This window comes from Fusarium coffeatum (genome assembly GCF_003316985.1).
Source record: "Fusarium coffeatum strain FIESC_28 chromosome Unknown BRIP53273_contig_257, whole genome shotgun sequence".
NCBI lineage: Eukaryota > Fungi > Ascomycota > Sordariomycetes > Hypocreales > Nectriaceae > Fusarium > Fusarium coffeatum.
Genome location: NW_022158049.1, coordinates 21480 through 42019, shown reverse-complemented (window position 1 = coordinate 42019; position 20540 = coordinate 21480). Strand labels below are relative to the sequence as shown.

The following is a 20540-nucleotide window of genomic DNA, read 5'->3' as shown; positions in this document are numbered from 1 at the left end:
TGCATTGATTGGGATCGTTTTGCTGAGTGTATGATATTGTTATGTTTGATAATTGTGCATCTTTCACACATTCTTCCATTGTCTGTTGATCTTGACGAAAGTAAAGAGTATATGGAGAGAAGAAAAGTGAGAAAAGAACCCGAAGAAACGGTTTAGAAATGATACCGCACCGTCCCATTTGCAGGTAGAGTTGACATATTTGTTGTTTACTATGGGATATATCTCACGATGCATACCATGTTCTACGAATAGTTCCTGTGGATCCATTATACAAATTATCTATTATTCACAAAGTTAATCTGATTTTAGGATCCGGACTTTGACTGCGTTTCGTTGTTTCAGCAAACGAGCGAGCGGAAGAAAACCCATAGGCAGACAGCAGCATGCATTGTGTTACGGGCTACCCTTTTCCCTCTAAAGTCAGCATGGTGTTTTCGCTCACGACGTCGTTCTGCATAAAATGCCATATAAGCTACGGTCGTATTGAAATGACAAAGTTTTGCGTGGATGAGTGAAAGACCTACCTTGAATCCCATAGTAGCAGAATGTCATCAGTAGTATGGCAGCAATCACAGCGGCGATTACTATTGCTATTTGTGCGATTTAGATAGAGATTTTGTTGACCTTTTAGTATTACTGCTGTTACTGCTGTCTGAGTGGTGATGCGCTGATTGACCCTGGAACTTAGCCATGATCCTTTTCGTGGATGAGAAGAGGGGAAAGCTGGGTCGTCAATATTGGTGCAACCGTTCCTCCACTTATCTTTCAAGCATTAGATACATATACTGTTCCAGTGGTCATAGTTGGCTCCTGGTCTTCGGACAGACCGTAATGTAGACGAATTTGGGAAGTGGTGAGGTTAGGCGGGATAAATCGAGTGTTGTTATGTGGACTTAAGCATCCAAGGCGCAAAGTCACAGTGCCTGCCCCAACCCCCTGCAAACGGTACGTCCGTGAGACTGATTCGATAGGGATGATCAAGAAACACCGACAGAATCATCATGGAGCTTTGGTGGTTCATCTTGTTTCGCACGGCTTTATAGCACATTCGCCATCAATTAAGTGTCCTCTGTTGGTCTCTACCGGATTCTTAGATCTATTCCAGTATGCTTGTTGGCATTTCTGGCAACAGTAGCTTGCGATGTAAAACATGGCACATACAAAGTAAGATGAGATCACATGTATGTAGAACCTCGTTTCCCATATTGAAAAATGTCTGCTACCCTTCAAAGTGGCTTGCATATTTGCTTAGTACACTTCAGGCATTCACAGCGACGAAGACCGTCTGCATAGCCTTAAGATGGCTCCAGTCGTGGCTGTCCTGTGCAAGTGACCAAGCCATAACGCTTTTAATACCTCTAGTCTCCGCCAGCAGCCGGATCTTCTTTTGTATAAGGTCTGGAGTATCCCATGACCAGAAGATCTCTGTTTGAGCATCCCAGTACCATTGAGCGCTCTTTTCGTCATCGGTCTGACCATTTTCAACAGCCTTTCGGAATGATTTCAATACATCAACGCCATCACACCTTCCATAAGGGACTTGACAGCCAATATTGCAGTGCTCTGGAGTTGAGCCACTTTTTCATGTTAGCTACAGTCTCGTCAAAACAATGGAGGATACCTACCACCATCCGGAGGGTGCGCAGCAAGATCCTTCAGCACACTTGAAACTTGTGCCCGTACCACACGTACCGTCGGGACTTAACATCAACTCCGCTGGTGGCTCAGCAAAATTAGAGGCTTCGAAAGTTATGGCACCAGACTTTCCAGTATCGCTGCCGTCATCGTTCTCTAAAAGCTCAGTTGGGCAGCCCGTAGGCTGACTACAGGTATGACCCTTCTTTGTGGTAAACCATTTGGCGTAGAAGGGAATACCTACAACGAGCTTGGAGGCTGGGAAACCTAAAGAGATGTAGCTATCGACGGCAGAGACAGTACCTTGGACTGAAGTGTGGTGGGTAGTGAGACTGTCTCGACGGTTCATAAGATCATAGCTCATAATCTAGTTTGGTTAGCAGGTTAATCTAACTTTGAAGGTATTGGTTTATAGCCGCAGATCGTACATTGATGAAATCTACAGCTTTGGCGATTTTGGAGGCAACGTCAGGAACGTAGGCTATCATGTCACGTTCAAGTCCCGGAACAGCTATGGAAAGCTCTTTGGCTCCAATTGAATGCTTGATTTCCTGGAGGAGTGTAGGAAATTGCTCCACTTGGTTCGCATTTTCATTTTCCTTAGTCTGTTTATAGTTCTCGCCATTACCGCCAGGATACTCCCAGTCTATGTCTGTGCAGGTGAGTCAGCCAGATGATGGTAATCCGATTTTAGAGATACACACCTACGCAGTCGAATCCGAACCTATCGAGAGTGATGGAAAGGTTCTTTGCAAAATTTGCGATGCTCAGATCTGTTTGAATACTTGCATCGAACCCAATATTGTCGCCCCAGCCTCCTACGGCGAGACAGATATTCACCTTATGGTCAAAAAGCTCACGAACCTCATTCAGTGGTTTAAACGGTTTGTACTCGGGCACAGGTAGGCCCGCGAAAACAGACGAATTGGCAAAGGACATCATGACGTGAGTGACCGCTTTGGTCTTAGATGTTGGCGGTGTATTAGTTGTATGCCATCTGTATCACGTTAGTTCGTTATGAAGCGGGCATCGAAGGTAGGATATACTAGCTTACTGATCATAGTAGAGAACGTTTCGGGACTCGGCAGCATCGGCGACAAGAGCTGCACCGAGACTGACGAGCAAGGCAAAATACATCGGTATATTAGTTGAAGAGATGGTACAAGAACTCCACATCACAGGTCCTCGACATGATGTAGAGGGGGCATTCATTGATATTATACCCTCAAGGCAGGATTAGATCATAATCCAAAGCTAATCAATTCCCGCCATCCATTAGAATAGCTATACTGAGCGACTGGGCCTCTTTGATATCCTTGGGTGAAAAAAGGCTGGCAGGAATTTACCAAAGTAAGAAGCTTTGTTTTTGTTCTCATCGTGCCACTGTTAGCCTAGATGTATATATCTGCTAACTCAAATGGAGAAGGCTCGAGGCTCCACCATAAACCTGTGTCTTCAGTACAAGATTAGGCGAGGTCGATACGGTAGGGTAGAGGCTAATCGTCTCGGACAAATCTGTCTCCCCAAACGTATGATAAAGCGCTGAACCTTTTGACACAGTGGCGGCCGAAATGGACGCGGTGCGTCTTGCTTATATGAGTCAATGCTTGCTGCTCACATATTGGGCTAAGATACTGTAACCCAGTCAGGATATGGTCTTTCTCTGGAAACTTTGTGGAGAAGGGATATATCGTCGGTATCTGTTACTAGTGTAGTCGACTCTGTATTGGCATCATACTACGGATCAGGTTTTACGCCAAAACTCATCCCCTTATTCGGCGACTTCGGTACTCTTCCTTAGAATATGCTTTACCCTATAACTCGACTTGAAACCCCCGTTACCATCCATAAGTAGTTTCGCAGACCATTTTCTCTAAGGATAACGATAGAGATCTTTCAGCCAAGGACAATTAATTTCCACATTTGAAGACCCAATTTCCTTATCCCGTGTAGGGAGTGGCAAATAACGTTAGCCCACGTAGTAGAAAAACTCCAGCGCTTATATGCACCTGACACATTTGGGTTCTTGTAGATCCCCTAGCCAAAAAGAGAAGGCCAACGAATTCCTCTTGTGTAGCTTGTAAGCAGGTTAGGTGACCCGGGTTCCAGACCCGGCTCTTTCCAAACGCCATCCTAGGCATACTCTGGGCGTAGCCACTGAGCCATGAGGGAAACCTAAGCCGAAAATAGCGCTGTCAGGATGAAGAGCCAGGCCCGTTTCGTGGCACCATATTAAGGACAACAGTGTCAAGCAGAAGTAAAGTTGTCACGACGTTCGCACACCGCCACTTGGTGATGCCAATATCGGCAGCCTTGGAATGATAAACGACAGATCAGTAGCGTTCTGCGGGTACCTGACTTGAGAAGACAGGGAACCAATGTCCTGCGCACAGAAATGTGACGGCGAGAATTCCACAAAGGCGGCTACGGAACGCCCAATAGGTTTAAGTAGTGGCTGCAGCGCTGCATGAACAAGGGTCCTTCCGTTTTCCCGGCGTTGTCCACGGTTTGGGCTACGGTTTGCGCTGAGGTATACAGGCCAGGGGGATCGGAACCAAACCTGGACAGGGCCAAAGACGGCTCACAACTGCAAGTTTCATGTCCAGATCAGGGATGTTAACATAAGCCCTGCAACCCGCAGAGTTAGATTTTCTCACGAGGGGCACGGAGCCGTGAGCAGTTGAGGTCACAATGATATCACAGAATTAGCGGGAGGATAGCTGAATAGCTGGTCGGCTAAAGTGCGTAAGATCACGGGAGAAGAAGGAAAAAAAAAAAGAAACAAGAAACTGATACACTTTCAATTGACCCTCTTTTGCTTGTACACACAAAAAATGGCCCTGTCGACGGGCTCACAGAGACGCGGATTGGGACCCTCTCGCAGGAGGGAAATACAAGCAGGGGGAGACAAACGGGCATTGCACTGACCTATAGTTGTTTAGATGCAATAAACTCATAGACTACCATGGCGACTACCAGAATGCGTGAACAAGGGCTCGTTGCTCAACCCGACAACACGCGCTGCCTTAAACGGTCAGAAACCTTTTAATCTCACTTGCACACAGTCCCGAAACCTTTTTGCAAGGGTTTGCCCAAGCCCGTTGTCGCCTCCATGTTCTGCCCCTTGCTTAAACCCGGGTGGCTTTTGAATGGCAATGAAGCGAGAAGTTTTGTGGATTTGGTGGAATGTTTGATTTCCGAGCCAGTAGACTTCGGCGTCCCGAAGCTGACTGTATCGTTATGAAACATCCTATTTTGGCATCCAGGTGTCTTTGATTGGGTCGTATCTCAACGCGACTACCTCCAAGAAGGCATCATAGTCGCTTTCATGGAGGAGAGATGTGTTTAAAGCATCTTGTACCTCAAAAAGGCTGTAGACGGGCCGTAGAAGCATGACCAGGAAGGGAATGTAAAGCCTGAGACAGTACTGGAGTTCGGCAGAGGGTGTGCATCCGCGGAGCAAGCGCTCCAGCCCTTGAAACTGGTGGACACTCTGCTGACGAAGAATTGACAAGGGGGTATCTGCTCCAAAGTTAGAGTCGGTGTACCTAATATACCAGACGCAGCTAGAAACTCACCAAGGAGCACAAGCAAATCAAAAGCAAGGTCATGCTTCCAGTACAAGTTCATGGCATCGATCAACTTCACTACCTGACGAGCAGCCTTTCTGTCCCTGAGTATTGTGTCGTGTGATAACTCCCTTCCATTCAGTGAATTGATTGTTAGCGATGCAGTGTCCTCTTCACCAAGATGAAGGTCCACCACAGTGGCAGCGATGACGACCAGCTGCTCCCAGCAGTCAAGGGTTGGTGCCTGGTGTGGGCGACGAACCAGGTCGATGTTTCTAAGCCGCGCCATCTTGTGACGGAGTTTTTCTACACTATCAAGCCCATGCTGTCGCCGCCTTTCCTTCTGTGAGTCGCCGTTTGCCAAGCCCTCGACAAGGGACGTAAATTGATTAGGGAGCTTCAGGGAGGGCTCTCCTGGCGTCTTTTTCAGCCGTGGATCCTCGAAAACAATCTCCAGTGGCGCGCATTCCGACGCAACGTTGAGTCCGTGAATCCGTGGCGGATGCGACGACGACGAGTGCTCGCGGTCGCCTTGAACCATTGGGGCTTGCAAGACAGAACGGTTCAGTCAAAGGACTGAGGGGATGGCGGACAGATTGTGCGTGATTTACCGCCGCGTTCTGTCTAGCGCGATACGTTACTCGTGAATTGGCAGGGGGATCGGCAGAATTCTGGGCGCCCGAGATGAAGCGGCAAGGCCGACATGTCCTTGAGGTGATCATTTCCATAGACGGCACGTACAAGTCAGCGCTAGTAAGAAATTTGGAATAGCTCAAGTGTCGGAAACTTGTTTATCCCTGGTTCGCCAAGTGGATCCACCTCGCTGCCTAGTATGCCACAGAAGCATTTCAGGTTCAACGGTACACCGTTTTGTACCTATGCCATTAACGTGGTCCAGGTTTGCTTCACTGGGGACTGCGACGGTAAGGATGGTGATGAAAGTCAAAGAGCAATCTTGTCGGTTACAAGGGTCTGGTGACTCACCGGCTCGTCTTTCCATGGGGCCACTGGAGACCTCCCTGAGTGAACAGATGTGAGTAGATGGCACTGAGAAAACTCCAAAGCACTGCAGCCGGGAACGTAATTAAAAACACGATAGGTATCTCAACAGATCGTACTGTAGTGGAGATTAAACTGTGACCGTATACCTCTTCTCTGTCTCTGACAAACGCTGGTGCCTACACTGTAGATGGTGACAGCAAAGGGAGCCCGGTAAGACTAAAGCACGAAAGAATACTTTCGTAGTCGGAGGAAATGGCCTCTTCTGCTGCATGTCCGATACAGAACCTAGAGTATGAAAAATGGATACCGGCACTTGTCCATCTTAACTTTAGATGCTGTCTTGGCCGACCTCTCACTTTCTCGCTCAGCAAGGGTAGAAGTATAACGGACTGATCGATGAAATTATGACCAGAGGGGATTAGTGCTGGGGGTAGCAGGCTTGATGGAATCGTATGAACGACAGTGAACACTATTGTCCTTCCATTCTGTAAGACCCCTGTCTCTATAAAGCCCCCAACCTACGTGTCTGAGCTATAACCAGGGACTAGATGTCCTTGTCGAATTGTGAAATGGGATGGAGCGGTGAGGGTTGACACATATCCTGGTATCACGGAGAAGTTTACCTTATCAACGCGCTGAGATGTTGAATCATCGCTGATGCGCCGGCTCCGCGACGCTGCATCTTGTGGTCTGTCACAATTTACGTACGACAAGGGCTACTGATTCGATCCATCATCCTGGCTGCTATTTTATACTAGGTCAAATCTGCATATTTACCTATCTTCCTTCCTGCGTAAACCTCAACGTGTTATTCTTCCACAATCCTGGCTATCTTTGCGAAGTAATAGCCACTATGGCGTGTGAGTTCCTCCCATTCGCCAAATCTGGTGAAGATACTATTGTGACTGGCGTTGTGTTTCAAGAACTTGGTAAGGTAGCAACTAGAATAGTCCTTACCTTACAAAGTACTAATATTGAATAGAGAAAGACGAAAAGTTGTTGCTGGCAAAGACTGCGATATGATACCGGTCTCGGAGTTGCACGCACGAGGGCTATTCCACTGGCTCCCAACGACTGAAACCCTTCGAAAGATACCGCACCATTCAAATGTTCTCCGGGGGAAGAGTCATCTTCGTTTGAAGTATTCGGGTGAATTTATGTCGCTCCGCGATCGTCTTCCACTTGAAGAAGGAAGAGTAGTTGTGTCCTTAATCCGCAAGGATAAATACACACTTGGCTACTGGGAAGGATCGTGGAATCATGATTGGGTAGCCTACACGTCAGTTGACGACTTGTATCATGCCAGACTCCCAGGATTCTGAACCTCCTGGGGCCGTTTCTGCTTAGCAACTAGCCTAGGAAGAATGTTATATAGATATGGTTTACGATGAAGACTCATCTTAGCCAGTAGTCGCAATACGGCAAAGATTTGTAGGGGGACTGACTCTCTCGCCAGAGCTCATCCTCATGATCATTTAGTGTGGCATATCGGTAAAGGTGAAAGACGAAACACTGCGATGATTTCCCAGCTGTATCATGACAGCGTTTTTTTATTGCGGGGATGAACAGCCCATACTATGAAGTTCTCCAAACTGAGATGAGATTACAGTTCGGAAGCCCTAATCTCATTGTAGACCAATTGGCAAAGAATATAAAGAGAGGGAAAGGAGGCTAGGAGCGTACTTCAACCCTACATCCGCCTAGGTTAAGCATAGTGAAGCCACGTACGCGCTCCTTTCTCCGCATCGCCTCCCTCGACCGCCCTTTTGTGCGAGATTTGTAATCCTTGCGGCATTCCTGTATGAGACATCAACTTAAATAAATTCATTGAATTTCCAACCCACGTTGCCGCAATCTCATTAAGTCTAGGGGTGCGGAAATATTGCGATAAGTCACAAAGTATCCTTATTGGGGCACAGACGGCTCTGACGGCATAAAAACATGCAAATAGACGTATCTCTAATCAACTTCATTCAGCGAAGTTTCCTCATTGGAAGCTGCTCCCTCGGTTCGATGAGGCGCATCGGTGTCTAGTCGTTTATAATCTCGCTTGGAAACATCCAGGGTCAAACACTCGTCTTGTATCCACTGTCCACACTTCGCGCTTGGTATCAACCGAGTGACATGTCTCTTTCTTTTCTTGAATCGCTCTGGTCAGCGACGGAATTGTAACAATAACTCATCAGTATCTGCTAACAATGCCTATTCGATACTGGAATGCCTAGAAGCGATAAACCCTCAGAACATTGACCTGGTCGACACAAAGAGAGTACAGGGCTATCTAGCTTTATCAATCTTATGATTTTTAATTGTGGGATAGAGTCATCCCTGATGGCGATATGCTTCGAGTGCACCAGGTGGATAGATTTCACGGATTTTGCATCGATAGGAGTGCTAAGTTGAAAAATGGTTCAGGGAACGGCAATCTAGATACTTTCGACACTTGAACTTCGACTAACTCCTACTCGTTCCGACAGTGAACCTCCACTCCCCTACCCTTTCTGAGTACTTGGACTTATCCTGCTTTTCTTCCGTTTGGACTCTTCACACCTGGCGATATCTTTGCGCTCCGCAATTCGTATCGGTGTTGGCGTACCAGACCGACTTGTCGTCGCCTCGAGGATCGAAGGGAATTGTTTACGGTTCGTGTTGGAATGTTGGTTGTATTGTAATGCTCCAGCATCCTGCCTGATGTAGATGAGGTTTGCTGTCTTCCATTTTTGCATCCGACGCAAGATATAGCTTCACGGATGTCTTGGATAGAGAGGAAAGATAGAAGTCCTTGGTCCTTTGCTCCGGTACTTTTCCTCAAAAAATCCAAAACTTCCCTCCGGGCAGTTTCTTCACTGTCGGGTCCAGAGGCGATCGTTACGAGCTGTTGCCATACAACGTCTTTGATGTTTTGAATTTTGTATATGAAATAAGCTCGGGCGGAGTCAACCTTCCAGCCAATTGTTTGTTATTGGAGCCAGAAATGAGTGGTGGGATTCTACCTACCTTTGGGATAGTCCACGGGGCTTTGCCTCCTGTGGAAACCATAATGTAGTAAAAGGCTAGCTCCCTTCTTGTAGGAGGGCGAAAAAGCAGGTTTGAAGCAAACGAGAAAGGTAAAGGTACCAAACTGATTTGACTGGCTGACGGGGCAGCCACCTTTATAGAACGAGTAAGACATCGACAGGCTGCCACCCGGCCACATACTTGTACAGACCCACAGTGATTGTGACATTCAGATCACCATATCCCCCTGATGACTGCCGAGCTACCCCTGTAGAGTGCATGGTGCCAAGCGAAAGACAAAGCAATGCCTTACGATTGAGTGTGTAGGACCGTGAAGGTAACTAAGGCCGGTTTAGCAGTACCCATGTGACGCCTCCGAAGGAAGCCTCTTACTCGCAATTCTAATATGGCTGAATGTGTTAACCCTGGCCTGGAGGGCTCCTCAATTTGAGGACCGCACAACAGAGAATTGCGTTTCGACAGTTCATGATGCAACCACCAATTTCTCAAGCTGCGCGCCCAATGACCTTTTATATCAGTTACATGGCCACTTGGCAACCGTTGACCCTCTGCTTGGAATGATATGTTTCAAGACCTGCTCTTTCACGGCTGTGGCAAGGCTGTGTGGGTGTAACTGGCCACGTTCAAGCCTTCAACTATCAAGGTGGGCGTCGGGCTTGCGTATAACAACCTGCGTCTTCGCAGTTCGTCAGCCCGCCACGACCTGGCGTTAGCTATGACCGGCTGTACGACCTAAAGCTTCTGGTACTGCCAACAAAGGGGCTTTGGTGAAACTGTGTGGTGCCACAAGGCCAGCTTGACCAATATAAAGACAATATTACCGCTTTAGTTTACTCGTTACCAGGGCTATGTTATTAAGACTCCGTTTCCAGGCAAAAGAAGAATGCGCGGTAACCAAGGAGAAGAGCAGCCAATGGGATCATAAGGCGCCCACTTCTGGAGGGAGGATTGATAGTGATGCAGTTTACCGAGCCTACGATAAGATTAACTGATATGCCCATGAATGATAGCGCCTTACCGGAACTCGACTGAAAATATGGTAAAACAAACTTTCTTTGCTAGTATGTAAGAGCTTCACTAACTATGAACGTATCCTTACTACGATATTCACTTTAGCATGGCGTTGGAAGCCCTATATTTGCCTTCAAAGATCATTTCTGAAGTGGTACGGGTGGAATCAACAGAATGAACAATAAGACAACGGTAAACCTAATGCCGGTAACGTTTAAGTCCAAAAGTACACAAATAGTCACAACAGGGTAATAGTTAAAAATGGCCACATGGCATAAAGGCTTTTTCTCCTCTTACAGCAGTCAAATCTTGCACTACTATAGTCGACAAAGCAAGACATCCCCAAGACCGACAGTCGCCCCTGGCACGAAAATGTCCGGGAAGCTATCTACAACAATATCGCCGTTTCAAGTGCAGTGACTGTCGCGAGATATGTCGCTTGGCACGCTAACCGGGGCTAGAGGGAGCTGTGCCCAAGACCTCTGCGGGAGCCAGTCCCCCAACCTGTCGAAAAACAGTCAGACTGAACAGTTGTCGCTCTTTTCCTCCTTGGCTGCGAGGGTACCAACCCGAGTATAAAACAGCTGACCAAATCAGACGGAAAAGCTTATACTTCACAGGGTAGTAACAAAATCAACATGATTGATTCCAACACAATGGCACCATATAAACCTGATTTAATACTTGAATACATCGGGGTCGGTGCAAGGGCAAGCAATAAACAGTGGCTTCAAGGTTTGAGAAGAACACTCCTGAAAACAGGCCGAACACCATGGATGTTTCTTACATTGTACCCATATCATATCACGACCCTCCTTGAATCTCTCTCGACACCAAAGACAAACCCTGGCCGACTCCGGCAGTGCATTCAGGTATTCAGGCAATGCAACGCACTGAAAGTTTATGCCTGGGATAGAGGCCTCCGTTTTTTGTATCCCAGAAATCAATGAGACGATTTCACCGTAGCTTTCTGTGTAATTCTTCTTGATTTGTTTCAAGAGTTCTTCGCGGAAGTCTTCAGGTGAATCAATCAACGCCCAGACAAATATATTCTCCTCTTCAGTGCGCCACGCCTCCTCCATTTTCCCAATATAGCTGTCGAGTCTTTTTTTTTCCTGATAGTAATGTAATATTGCTCTCAAACGCCATCGTTGGTGTTGGGCACGAGTGTTATGTAACCATTCCATGACACTCCATGGATCTCCGGAATTGGGCATGACAATCCAGAGCTATTCATGGATCGACCACTCTCACTAAACGCCCGATGACAAGCACGACGTCCATTGAGGCGTCTCGCCCTTATATGTTTCGACAGGCTGAATATAGACTGTAAGCATCCAGAGAAGAGTATTGTATCACCAAGCAAGTCCGTGCATGGGCACTTGAAACCAGTATAATCCTCTCGCAAATAGCACTTCACATGTGTTTTTGGATGGTGGACGTAGCAAGGACGGCAGAAATCGGATTTCACGTTGCTAGTTATTGGGGTTAGGGATGGAGTTGGTCAGACCCGGCGTTCATCGTAGGCTCTGTGTTCTCTTGCACTGGTAGATATAATTCCTGTAAATTATCCACAGCAGCAAGAATGTCCATGTTATCAAAATAGTAGGTCTCCAAAGCATTTCCATTTTCCTCGTGAAGTTACCTGCTGATACTTGGAGTATAATGTATATATTATCATAGCTTTATTAAAAAGTAACAAAAGAGTAACTCAAAACCGTCGCCGAGAGCTGTCAGGAACTGAAAGTAAGTTTCTATCGGAACCCCTCGAAAACAATAGATAGTAAGTTACAGGCTGGATATGGGTTGGGTAGACTAAACAGCCGTGCTGTCGTAAAGATTCTGTTGCGGGTCTCTATGCACTACCACAACTCTAACTCTGTGTTTCTGCCTCCTTGATACGTTGAAGTACCTTTCTTCTTGGTCAAATATCGACCAAAATCTCTACCTCCGCTGGCTGGCCTACAGTGGCTCCGATCAGCGGGTATAGCACGGTCTGACGCTTGGACCGCTACTGCGCCAAGGCAAGTGGATCTTCCCACTTACTCTTTCTCAGCCTCATACCTGGCTGCGGGTGAGAATCGGTCAGCTGCCTGATCCCAAACCAGACAGCGGCCTGGAGTAGCAATGCTTAGCCCCAATGAAAGAATTCGGCGCCTTCGTTTTTCTGCCATGGACGTCTGTTCAACATATCTCTCATCGATGTCGACTCTGTCAAAATGGAACCTTTCCTCGGAATAATAGTCTACTGAGTAGATCAGGCCTCTCATTCCGAAGTCTTCTGGCAATGGTCGCGTCAGTGGGTCATTATCAAGCAGCGTCAAATGCTTTACGACTATCTTAAGCAGCTTTAATCTTTAACAGACACGTGGCGGACAGATAGAAGGAATTGCTTGTTGTCATCTGAGAAAGAGCACCGATCTGGAGATCAGAATGAATTTAACGCTGCCAGCCATTGATGATCATTAGTCATACAGGGCCCAGTTATTATCTAAATCCCTCTGTACGTACAAGGGTATAGATTGAGCAGACAAGGCTATTTAGGTTGATATAACCATATCATAAACTTATCGCCAATGCCGGTATGCATGGGTAGCATAAGCTCCTGTATGGCTGGCCTTGATTTATTGTAACATCTGAACAGTTTGTGATTCTCTAGGGAGCCAATCTACCAGCCTTCCACTAGTAGTAGGTGAGAACAATACTCAACTCTGAATTGGGTGTTGATTAATTATATCTTAACCACTTAACAGTCCTGGTCATATACGGTTTTCAAGGGGTATCGCTCTCATATCTACACCAGTTCTATCCCGAACGCCTTTATGGAAACGATACTTTTCCAAGATCCGAATCTACTCAAGGTGAAGGATTTTGCTAACCAAATTGGCACAAAAAGAACCTGCTGTAATCCTGACGGGGGTTGATCCAGAATGAACAACTCTATGACCGAACTGAGCGCGAGGCTGTGCCATTCTTAGCCGTCTTTCATGGATAACATATCCACGCACTTGGTTCCTTCATAATCCGAACGCAAGGCGGCGTAAGCCTTTCATCTGGTGTCCTGTGAGGGCTTTTGAAATGGTTGTACTGCGGTTGGATTTCCTTCAAATCTTACATGCGCGCCAGGAACGTGACCTTCAGTCGACGGATGAAAAAGAAAGAAGCATCAATTAGCCAATACTTCTCCGACAGCTCCTGCTCCTTAGTTTGGTAGCTCTCAATCAATAGTCCCAAGAAGAACAGCTTCTGGTTTGGCTTCCAATGCGTGTTCGAGACGACTCCTGACATATTCATAAATGCAAGTTGAAAGGTATGTATACTGCTTATTAACATTACAGGTTTATTGAGGAAAGGAATGCAGATTGCGAGTGTACGAGGAGGCAGGGCAGGTGGTGTATCCATCTACTGCTCTGAGACTCTGTCACTCCACATATTCATTTCAGGAATCAAGGTAATTCAGACAAACCCGGATTCAAAGCCGACAACCTGAACATCATTGTCCTATCGCCTTATCTACATCAAGCTACCCGAGATTATGTCCAACATGTCGCTGCTGGAGGCTATGGACGGATGTGGTGGTCGCCTGGGTCTTAGGGATTAACTTGCTACCCCACTCATCGAGAATGGCAAGCATGTGTGCGGCAGCCTGGCGATGCTCAGAACCGTGCATGATGTTACGTTGGATAAGTGAACTCACTTTAGCATTAATAGTAAGTGTCCTGGGGTCGATGTTGTTGATAGTGTCACAAACCTGATGATAGCAAGGATCCTGCTCAACGGCCGTGCCCTAGATGACACATTAACAATAAGTAGCAGGAACCAAGAGTGGACGTTGATTAGAAATTACAGTATGTAAAAATCCAAAAGGCTTGTTCAAATTCTGCCAAAAGGAAGCATAATCACTTCCATTTGTCAACGCGACAGGCGTGACCGCTATCCCTTTACTCGTAAAATATTCCACAAAGATCTTTTCGGTCACTTCAGAGCCCTTGGGGGCCTTGGATCCGTAAGAACTACCATCTGTGTCAGCGACGCCGAAGTAGCCTTTGGCGACCATGTCGAAGTTGAGATACACGAGGAGATCGTTAACGTCCGTGATGGCCAGGTTGGACGTGTAGAAGTTGCTGCCGAGAAGACCTTTCTCTTCAGCGCCCCACCAAGCGAAGCGAATCTTACTTTTCGTTTCGTAGTTTGATAAAGCGATAAAAAGTTCTAGAATGAGGGAGGATCCGGAGCCTAAGAATGTAAGGGTGTATGTATCTTTGGGAGGGGAGGGAAAATACCATTATCGTTGATACCAGGACCAGCTTGGACACTGTCAAGATGAGCGCCGACCTACTGGATCGTTAACGACGGTTCCATGGAGACCAGAGGGTTGGCGAACCATGATGACATTGCGAGGATCACCACCCGAAGTTTCAGCGATAACGTTTTGCGTGACCCTGTTCTTAATGTTCTGCGTTTGCTGAAAATGGGCCTCAACCTTTTGGCCCGCCTTGATCCTCTCCTTGAGCTTCAATCCATCACGACTGTTAATCAGTCCCGCAGGAACGTACTTCTTTGTGTCAGACGCACCAAGCGAGCCAGTAGTCACATCCGTCGAGAGATCGTGATAAATAATTACGGCAGCGGCACCCGCCGCTGCAGCAGGCATAACTCTTCCAACCAGAGTATCGCCGTTGGGACATCGGGAGCGCTGTACGAGCACGATTTTGTCCTTTACGTCAAGGCCGCGATAGGAAGACGCGTCGCAACCTGCAGCGCCTTCAGGTCCTAGCACGATCTCGGCCGTGATACCCTGTGCACTTGTAGATGGCGAGTATGTCAGGCCATATATGCGGATGTGCTTATCATCAACTTTGAGAGCAATAGAGTCGACAGAAATGGATTTCACAGAAAGGTATTGTTTCCAGACTTTGGCGTCCTTCACTTCAGAGGCGCGCCTGTATATGTACGCGACAGATGCATCGTAGCCGGGGGAGCCGAATGCTCTGTTGCCACCGTTATCGAAGGAGATATCATTGAGAGCTTCGAGATTTGACATGAGACTATTTATCATGAGACGTGCTGCACATAGACAGTGGTTTGGAGCAGATAATTACTTATCTGTCTTGATGTCGGCCTGTAATCTGACTGAGTCCAACTTCTTTTCCTTGGCTAATGCAAAGACAGGAGCCAGCAACGACAAAGCCGCAAGTGCAGTGGTGAATTTCATATAGAAGAATGACCACCTTAGGGATTGTGATAATCATCCGGGCTGGTCAGCATGTATTTATTGTTGACTTTGTTGTGACGTTGACAAATAAAGGCGCTGACGATCATTTTCAGCCGACAAAGACTGATGACTAATCATTGATTCAAGATTAACGCCATAGATCAATCATGAAATATTGTACGTACTTCTCCCCCCCTTCAACAGTTTTGAACTAACTGACGTACCTGCCATACGACTCTCTCCTTCACTACGCAAGTTGGAACGTTTATGAGCAATAACGATATCCGGCGTGTAGGAGCCACATGCACTACCTACCCACCTACCATTCAGAATCGAGAGGTTCAATGAGTAAATAATATACTTAGCGCCTGATGAAGGGCCGAAACACCATAGTTATAGATTATAGAGCATCATCTTCACCAAGATCCTCACCTTGTGTCAAGACTCATTCCCATTCGCCACCTCTTGATAGGTTTGCTGGTCCTCAGGCTTCCCAGGGTTCATATGGAGGCGACTGGGTTGATGAAGTGGCCGATGAAGTCTTGGCTGGAGGAACTGTAGCAGTAACGTCATCGCCACAAAATACAACAGCATATGACCAGGCAAACTCGCCAAAGGGAGATCCTGCATAACGAAGCATCAATGGCAGACTTAACCTCGTTATTGGCAGTTACTGAGAGATTGGGTAATAAGCCTCAATTTGCTCTGTCTGCATGTTAATACCAACGTATCCTAACCCTGTGTGGAATAATTCTATCCTAGAAAGTTTCGTGATATGTTTGGTGTCTAGTTTGAGTCGGCCAAAATATGATGTTGTCAGCCGGCGCGTCAACCCTTTCACCAGCCCGTACCGCATCCCCTGCCACATTCTCAACACACATCCTCTCAAGAGTCTGCCGCGAACTGTCCATGGTAATCCCAAACCTGTCTGCCACCAAGTCAACACTTTCACCAGCCCGTACTGCATCCCCTGCCACGCCGTTGACACTCATCAACTCAAGACGCTGCCGCGAACTTTCCATGGTAATCCCAAACCTGTCTGCCACCGAGTCAACACTTTCGCCAGCCCGTACTGCACCACCTGCTACGTAAATGACACACATATCTTCAAGAAACTGCCGCGAACTTTCCATGGTAATCCCAAACCTGCCTGCCACCGAGTCAACACTTTCACCAGCCCGTACTGCATCTTCTGCTACGTAATTGACACACATCGACTCAAGAAACTGCCGTGAACTTTCCATGGTAATCCCAAACCTGTCTGCCACCGAGTCAGCCCTTTCACCAGCCCGTACTGCATCCCCTGCCACACTCTCAACACACATCCTCTCAAGAGTCTGCCGCGAACTTTCCATGGTAATCCCAAACCTGCCTGCCACCGAGTCAACACTTTCACCAGCCCGTACTGCATCTTCTGCTTCGTAATTGACACCCATCCACTCAAGACGCTGCCGCAAAATTTCCATGGTAATCCCAAACCTGTCTGCCACCGAGTCAACACTTTCGCCAGCCCGTACTGCATCCCCTGCCACGCCGTTGACACTCATCGACTCAAGAATCTGCCGCGAAATTTCCATGGTAATTCCAAACCGTTCTACCACCGAGTCAACACTTTCGCCAGCCCGTACTGCATCCCCTGCCACATTCTCAACACACATCCTCTCAAGAGTCTGCCGCGAACTTTCCATGGTAATTCCAAACCGTTCTACCACCAAGTCAACCCTTTCACCAGCCCGTACTGCATCCCCTGCCACGTTGTTGACACACATCCTCTCAACCTCTCTGGATTCCTCCCCGTGTTGTTTCTCAAATACTTTCGCAATGAAAGTGACTTTCAAGCCTTGTTTAAATCCTAGCCTCATAGCGCGTTCAATACTTACTGGACGTGCACTGGATGCGTCCGACGACTCCGTCATTAGTCGCAGCCGATAAGAGCATGAATTGAGCCGTACTGCACGCTCATGCCAATATGGGAATGTTTCCCTTCGGTCCTCCTGGTTCAATTGAATCATTTGTCGGCCCAAAAGAAACAAAACCAGTTCGCCAAGAGACTGGTGACCGGTTGTACGACGCAAAAGGGCCGTCCGAAAGCTCAAGCTAGTCTCAATCATGGATGTTTGTCTTCGTGCTATGCTGGCATGTCGTTCTGATCGGAATTCGTTGTAAAGTATTGTACAAGACCCAGTGAGGTTGATGATGTCTTCATAATCGAGGTGCTCTAAGATATATTTGAGTACCTCTGTAGGACAATGAGTGATGAGCACGCTTTTTGTAGCAGGCCCGGTAAAGCACATCTTGCTGATTAGTTCGTATTCGCAGTAAATTTGTAGTATAGGCAAGGCCAATTTGAGTGTGCTTAAAGTAAGGCAGTTAAAACAATATTGTGCGGATATATTTTCCAAAACGAAATGGTAATTGGGACTAGAAGTAAAGGTTGGGTGATTAAATGGTGCAGAAGAGGAGAGAAACTGCTTTATATGTATTCCCTACGCAGTGGCGGTGTTACGACCCCCGCGTCTACATCACGTGTGCCCCCCATAAGCTCCACCAATCGCCCTACGACTCACGCCCGGCTTCCCTGCACAAATCGTAAGCTACCTCAGGAATCAACTCACGACTTGCAAACCAGAGTGACGACTGAAGTCGCGACTCACACCATGATCCCAGCTCTCAATTTTGGGCCCCTTCGTGGATATATACATCCATTTAGAACTAGAGAGAACACTTAGCTCACCAGCTATTAATGAGAGTTCTTTATCTCAATACGCCTGACCAACCCATTCTATTCTCGCCCAATCAGCAACAATCTTTTCAATCCTTGTGTAGGATTAAAGATGCAGTGAAATCTGTAGTCGCCCACGCATTGGCAGTTGAGTTCTCCTAACCTGTGCCGGAAGAGGATCAATTTCCAAGTAATAAGCCTTCCCTGTATGGAATGATGTCTTGTTATATACCTGTTGCAGTTAAGGCAGGGTAAAATTCAGTCAGGCACCGATCATAACAGATTTCTGGATTCCTTCTGTGCTGCGAAAGATTGTTTCTTTGGTAGCATTCGGTTGTAATCAGAGGGCACTTATATTGTCTTGTGGTACAATAATTCACTGTGGACTGTAATACTAGGACGCGCTACTCAGACGGAAGCATAAACGGGTATATTGGGTTAGAAGGGCAGAGTTTCGTGATATGCTTGAGCGCCATGGTCTGATAGATATCCTTCAAAAGCCGTCGTGATAAACCCTAGTAAACAACAGTCTGAAGCTGGAACGCTATTCTTGAATCATTGTCTTGCTTGAACTTGTATATAAGCACTAGTCAGAAACCCATGCCATACACCTTGTCAGAGTGACGTCTACTTCCAATCAAAAATCAATTCTACCCCTATAGAATGAGGTAAATTAAGTTAATTGTATCACAGTTGATTTTGGACTGTGGGACTTGGTGGTAAGCATTAACATCCGATAGGAATATTTGCCAGCATATCATTTCCACCGCCTGCTGCAACAGGGTAGTCTTAACTCTAACGGCGCGGCTCATCAATAATCAGAGACTTTTCTGAAGTCGCCCTGATTTATTTGTGATCGCAAGGACATGAATTGAACCAAAGAAACCTTGACATCACAACCCAAAGTGTTTGTCACGATGGTGCCGCCCGCTTTTCCACTTCATCGTCATCAATCGTCTGTTTAGAGTATCATAGACTTCTCATCGCGGGAGCCCTTGTCTGAGTCTCATCGTGCCTCAGCTATTCGTCGGTTCTATCAAATCATCAATCATTTTGATGGTAATGACACTAAACGAGGTCAAGACCAATATGATAGAGTGGAGCTTGTTCGCTTCACTTACGAATATTCCACCAATCAAGTTTCCAAAGATAATCTCTTGATCGCTGTTTTTGAGTTTTTGAAACTATCGATTTCAGCTGAAAAGGATATCGACTTTGAAGATGCCACGTACCGAGGCGAGTTGAAAAACCACTTGTATGAATTTGCCGACTACCTGATCGACAACTTCTTTCTCCCGCGTATGGCCCCATTTTGAAGCGACGTTCGGGCCTATCATTAACAACTCAAAAGTCAAAGCATTAACCAAAAAGACACCACAACCTACGCCAGCATCTCACTCAGCTGTCATGAAACCCCAACGCCAGGATCGTGTCTTTTCTGATACGCCAGAGCGCCTAGCCACTCTCAGGGGTGCCTGCCTCATACGCGACTGGCATCGTGGTGTTATTTCACGCAAGTTCGACAGGGCTGAAGCTCTGAAGCGCTTCCAGCAACATGGTGACAATAAGGCTGTTGACCAAGACGACGTTCCTTTGGCTGAGCCAGGGCAGATGTTCGACTATCTGGAGGTCGCACACATTCTTTCACACTCCCTCACTCAGCTAAACTCTTCAAAAGAGCTGGTAAGAATTCTGAACCCCACAATCTTGCTCACGTTGACTCTGCGATAGAACTCTTCAAAAGTAGCGGGCACTGGCGATACTTAATATGTTTGACAGTGGTGATGTCCACTTGATCGAGGGAATAGACATTGATCGTCCGTCTAATGCTCTAACGCTGACTCTAAGTCATCATGTGTCTTTTGGGGACTTTCGTGTCTATTTCGAGCCTGTCGGAGATACACCGCATACATATCATATAAGCACATTTCTACCGCCTGGTCATGCAGAGGATGTCCCAGTTACTCGAACTCTTTTCTTTACTGAGGACAAAAGCATTGATCCGCCGTCATCTCGATTCCTGGCCGTTCATCGTGCTATCGCGCATATCCTGCACCTTTCTGCCGCGGGGGACTACATTGATGACATACTGAGCGATGTTGGGGAGTGTGGCATTCGATTAGATGGGTCTACTGATCTGTCTCGACTACTGAGATTGAGGCTTGGTGACTTGGCAGTTGGAGAGGTCCACGGATGAGTGTGTGTGTCTGCGGCGCTTCAATGTTCAATGATGATTTCCCATCAAATGGGGGCGTTATAGAGATGCCTGGGTGTTAGCAATGGGTTAGACCTGAATGTACGCTTTTCTAGAAGCACAGATATGTAAACCATCTGATCTGCCATAATATGAATGCTTGACACACACGGG

The 20540-nt window shown here is 46.9% G+C and overlaps 4 protein-coding genes across 4 annotated transcripts; 1 reads left to right on the top strand and 3 right to left on the bottom strand.

The window, feature by feature from the left end:
* Positions 1-1258: 1258 nt before the first annotated feature.
* Positions 1259-2772, bottom strand: FIESC28_09674 (uncharacterized protein; the record flags this gene model as incomplete). Its single annotated transcript, XM_031163810.1, has 5 exons — positions 1259-1577; positions 1626-2002; positions 2064-2287; positions 2340-2632; positions 2690-2772. The coding sequence occupies 5 exons, from the start codon at positions 2770-2772 to the stop codon at positions 1259-1261; spliced, it is 1296 nt and encodes a 431-aa protein (XP_031012130.1).
* A 2113-nt stretch (positions 2773-4885) lies between these two features.
* FIESC28_09673 (uncharacterized protein) lies at positions 4886-5745 on the bottom strand (the record flags this gene model as incomplete). The annotated part of the gene is made up of 2 exons (XM_031163809.1): positions 4886-5157; positions 5214-5745. 2 exons carry the CDS (start codon positions 5743-5745, stop codon positions 4886-4888), a joined length of 804 nt encoding a protein of 267 aa, XP_031012129.1.
* An 8013-nt stretch (positions 5746-13758) lies between these two features.
* FIESC28_09672 (uncharacterized protein) lies at positions 13759-15450 on the bottom strand (the record flags this gene model as incomplete). Its single annotated transcript, XM_031163808.1, has 5 exons — positions 13759-14022; positions 14083-14471; positions 14519-14570; positions 14620-15283; positions 15338-15450. The coding sequence occupies 5 exons, from the start codon at positions 15448-15450 to the stop codon at positions 13759-13761; spliced, it is 1482 nt and encodes a 493-aa protein (XP_031012128.1).
* Positions 15451-19089: 3639 nt separating this feature from the next.
* FIESC28_09671 (uncharacterized protein) lies at positions 19090-19939 on the top strand (the record flags this gene model as incomplete). Its single annotated transcript, XM_031163807.1, has 4 exons — positions 19090-19117; positions 19370-19471; positions 19524-19855; positions 19904-19939. The coding sequence occupies 4 exons, from the start codon at positions 19090-19092 to the stop codon at positions 19937-19939; spliced, it is 498 nt and encodes a 165-aa protein (XP_031012127.1).
* Between the last annotated feature and the right edge of the window lie 601 nt (positions 19940-20540).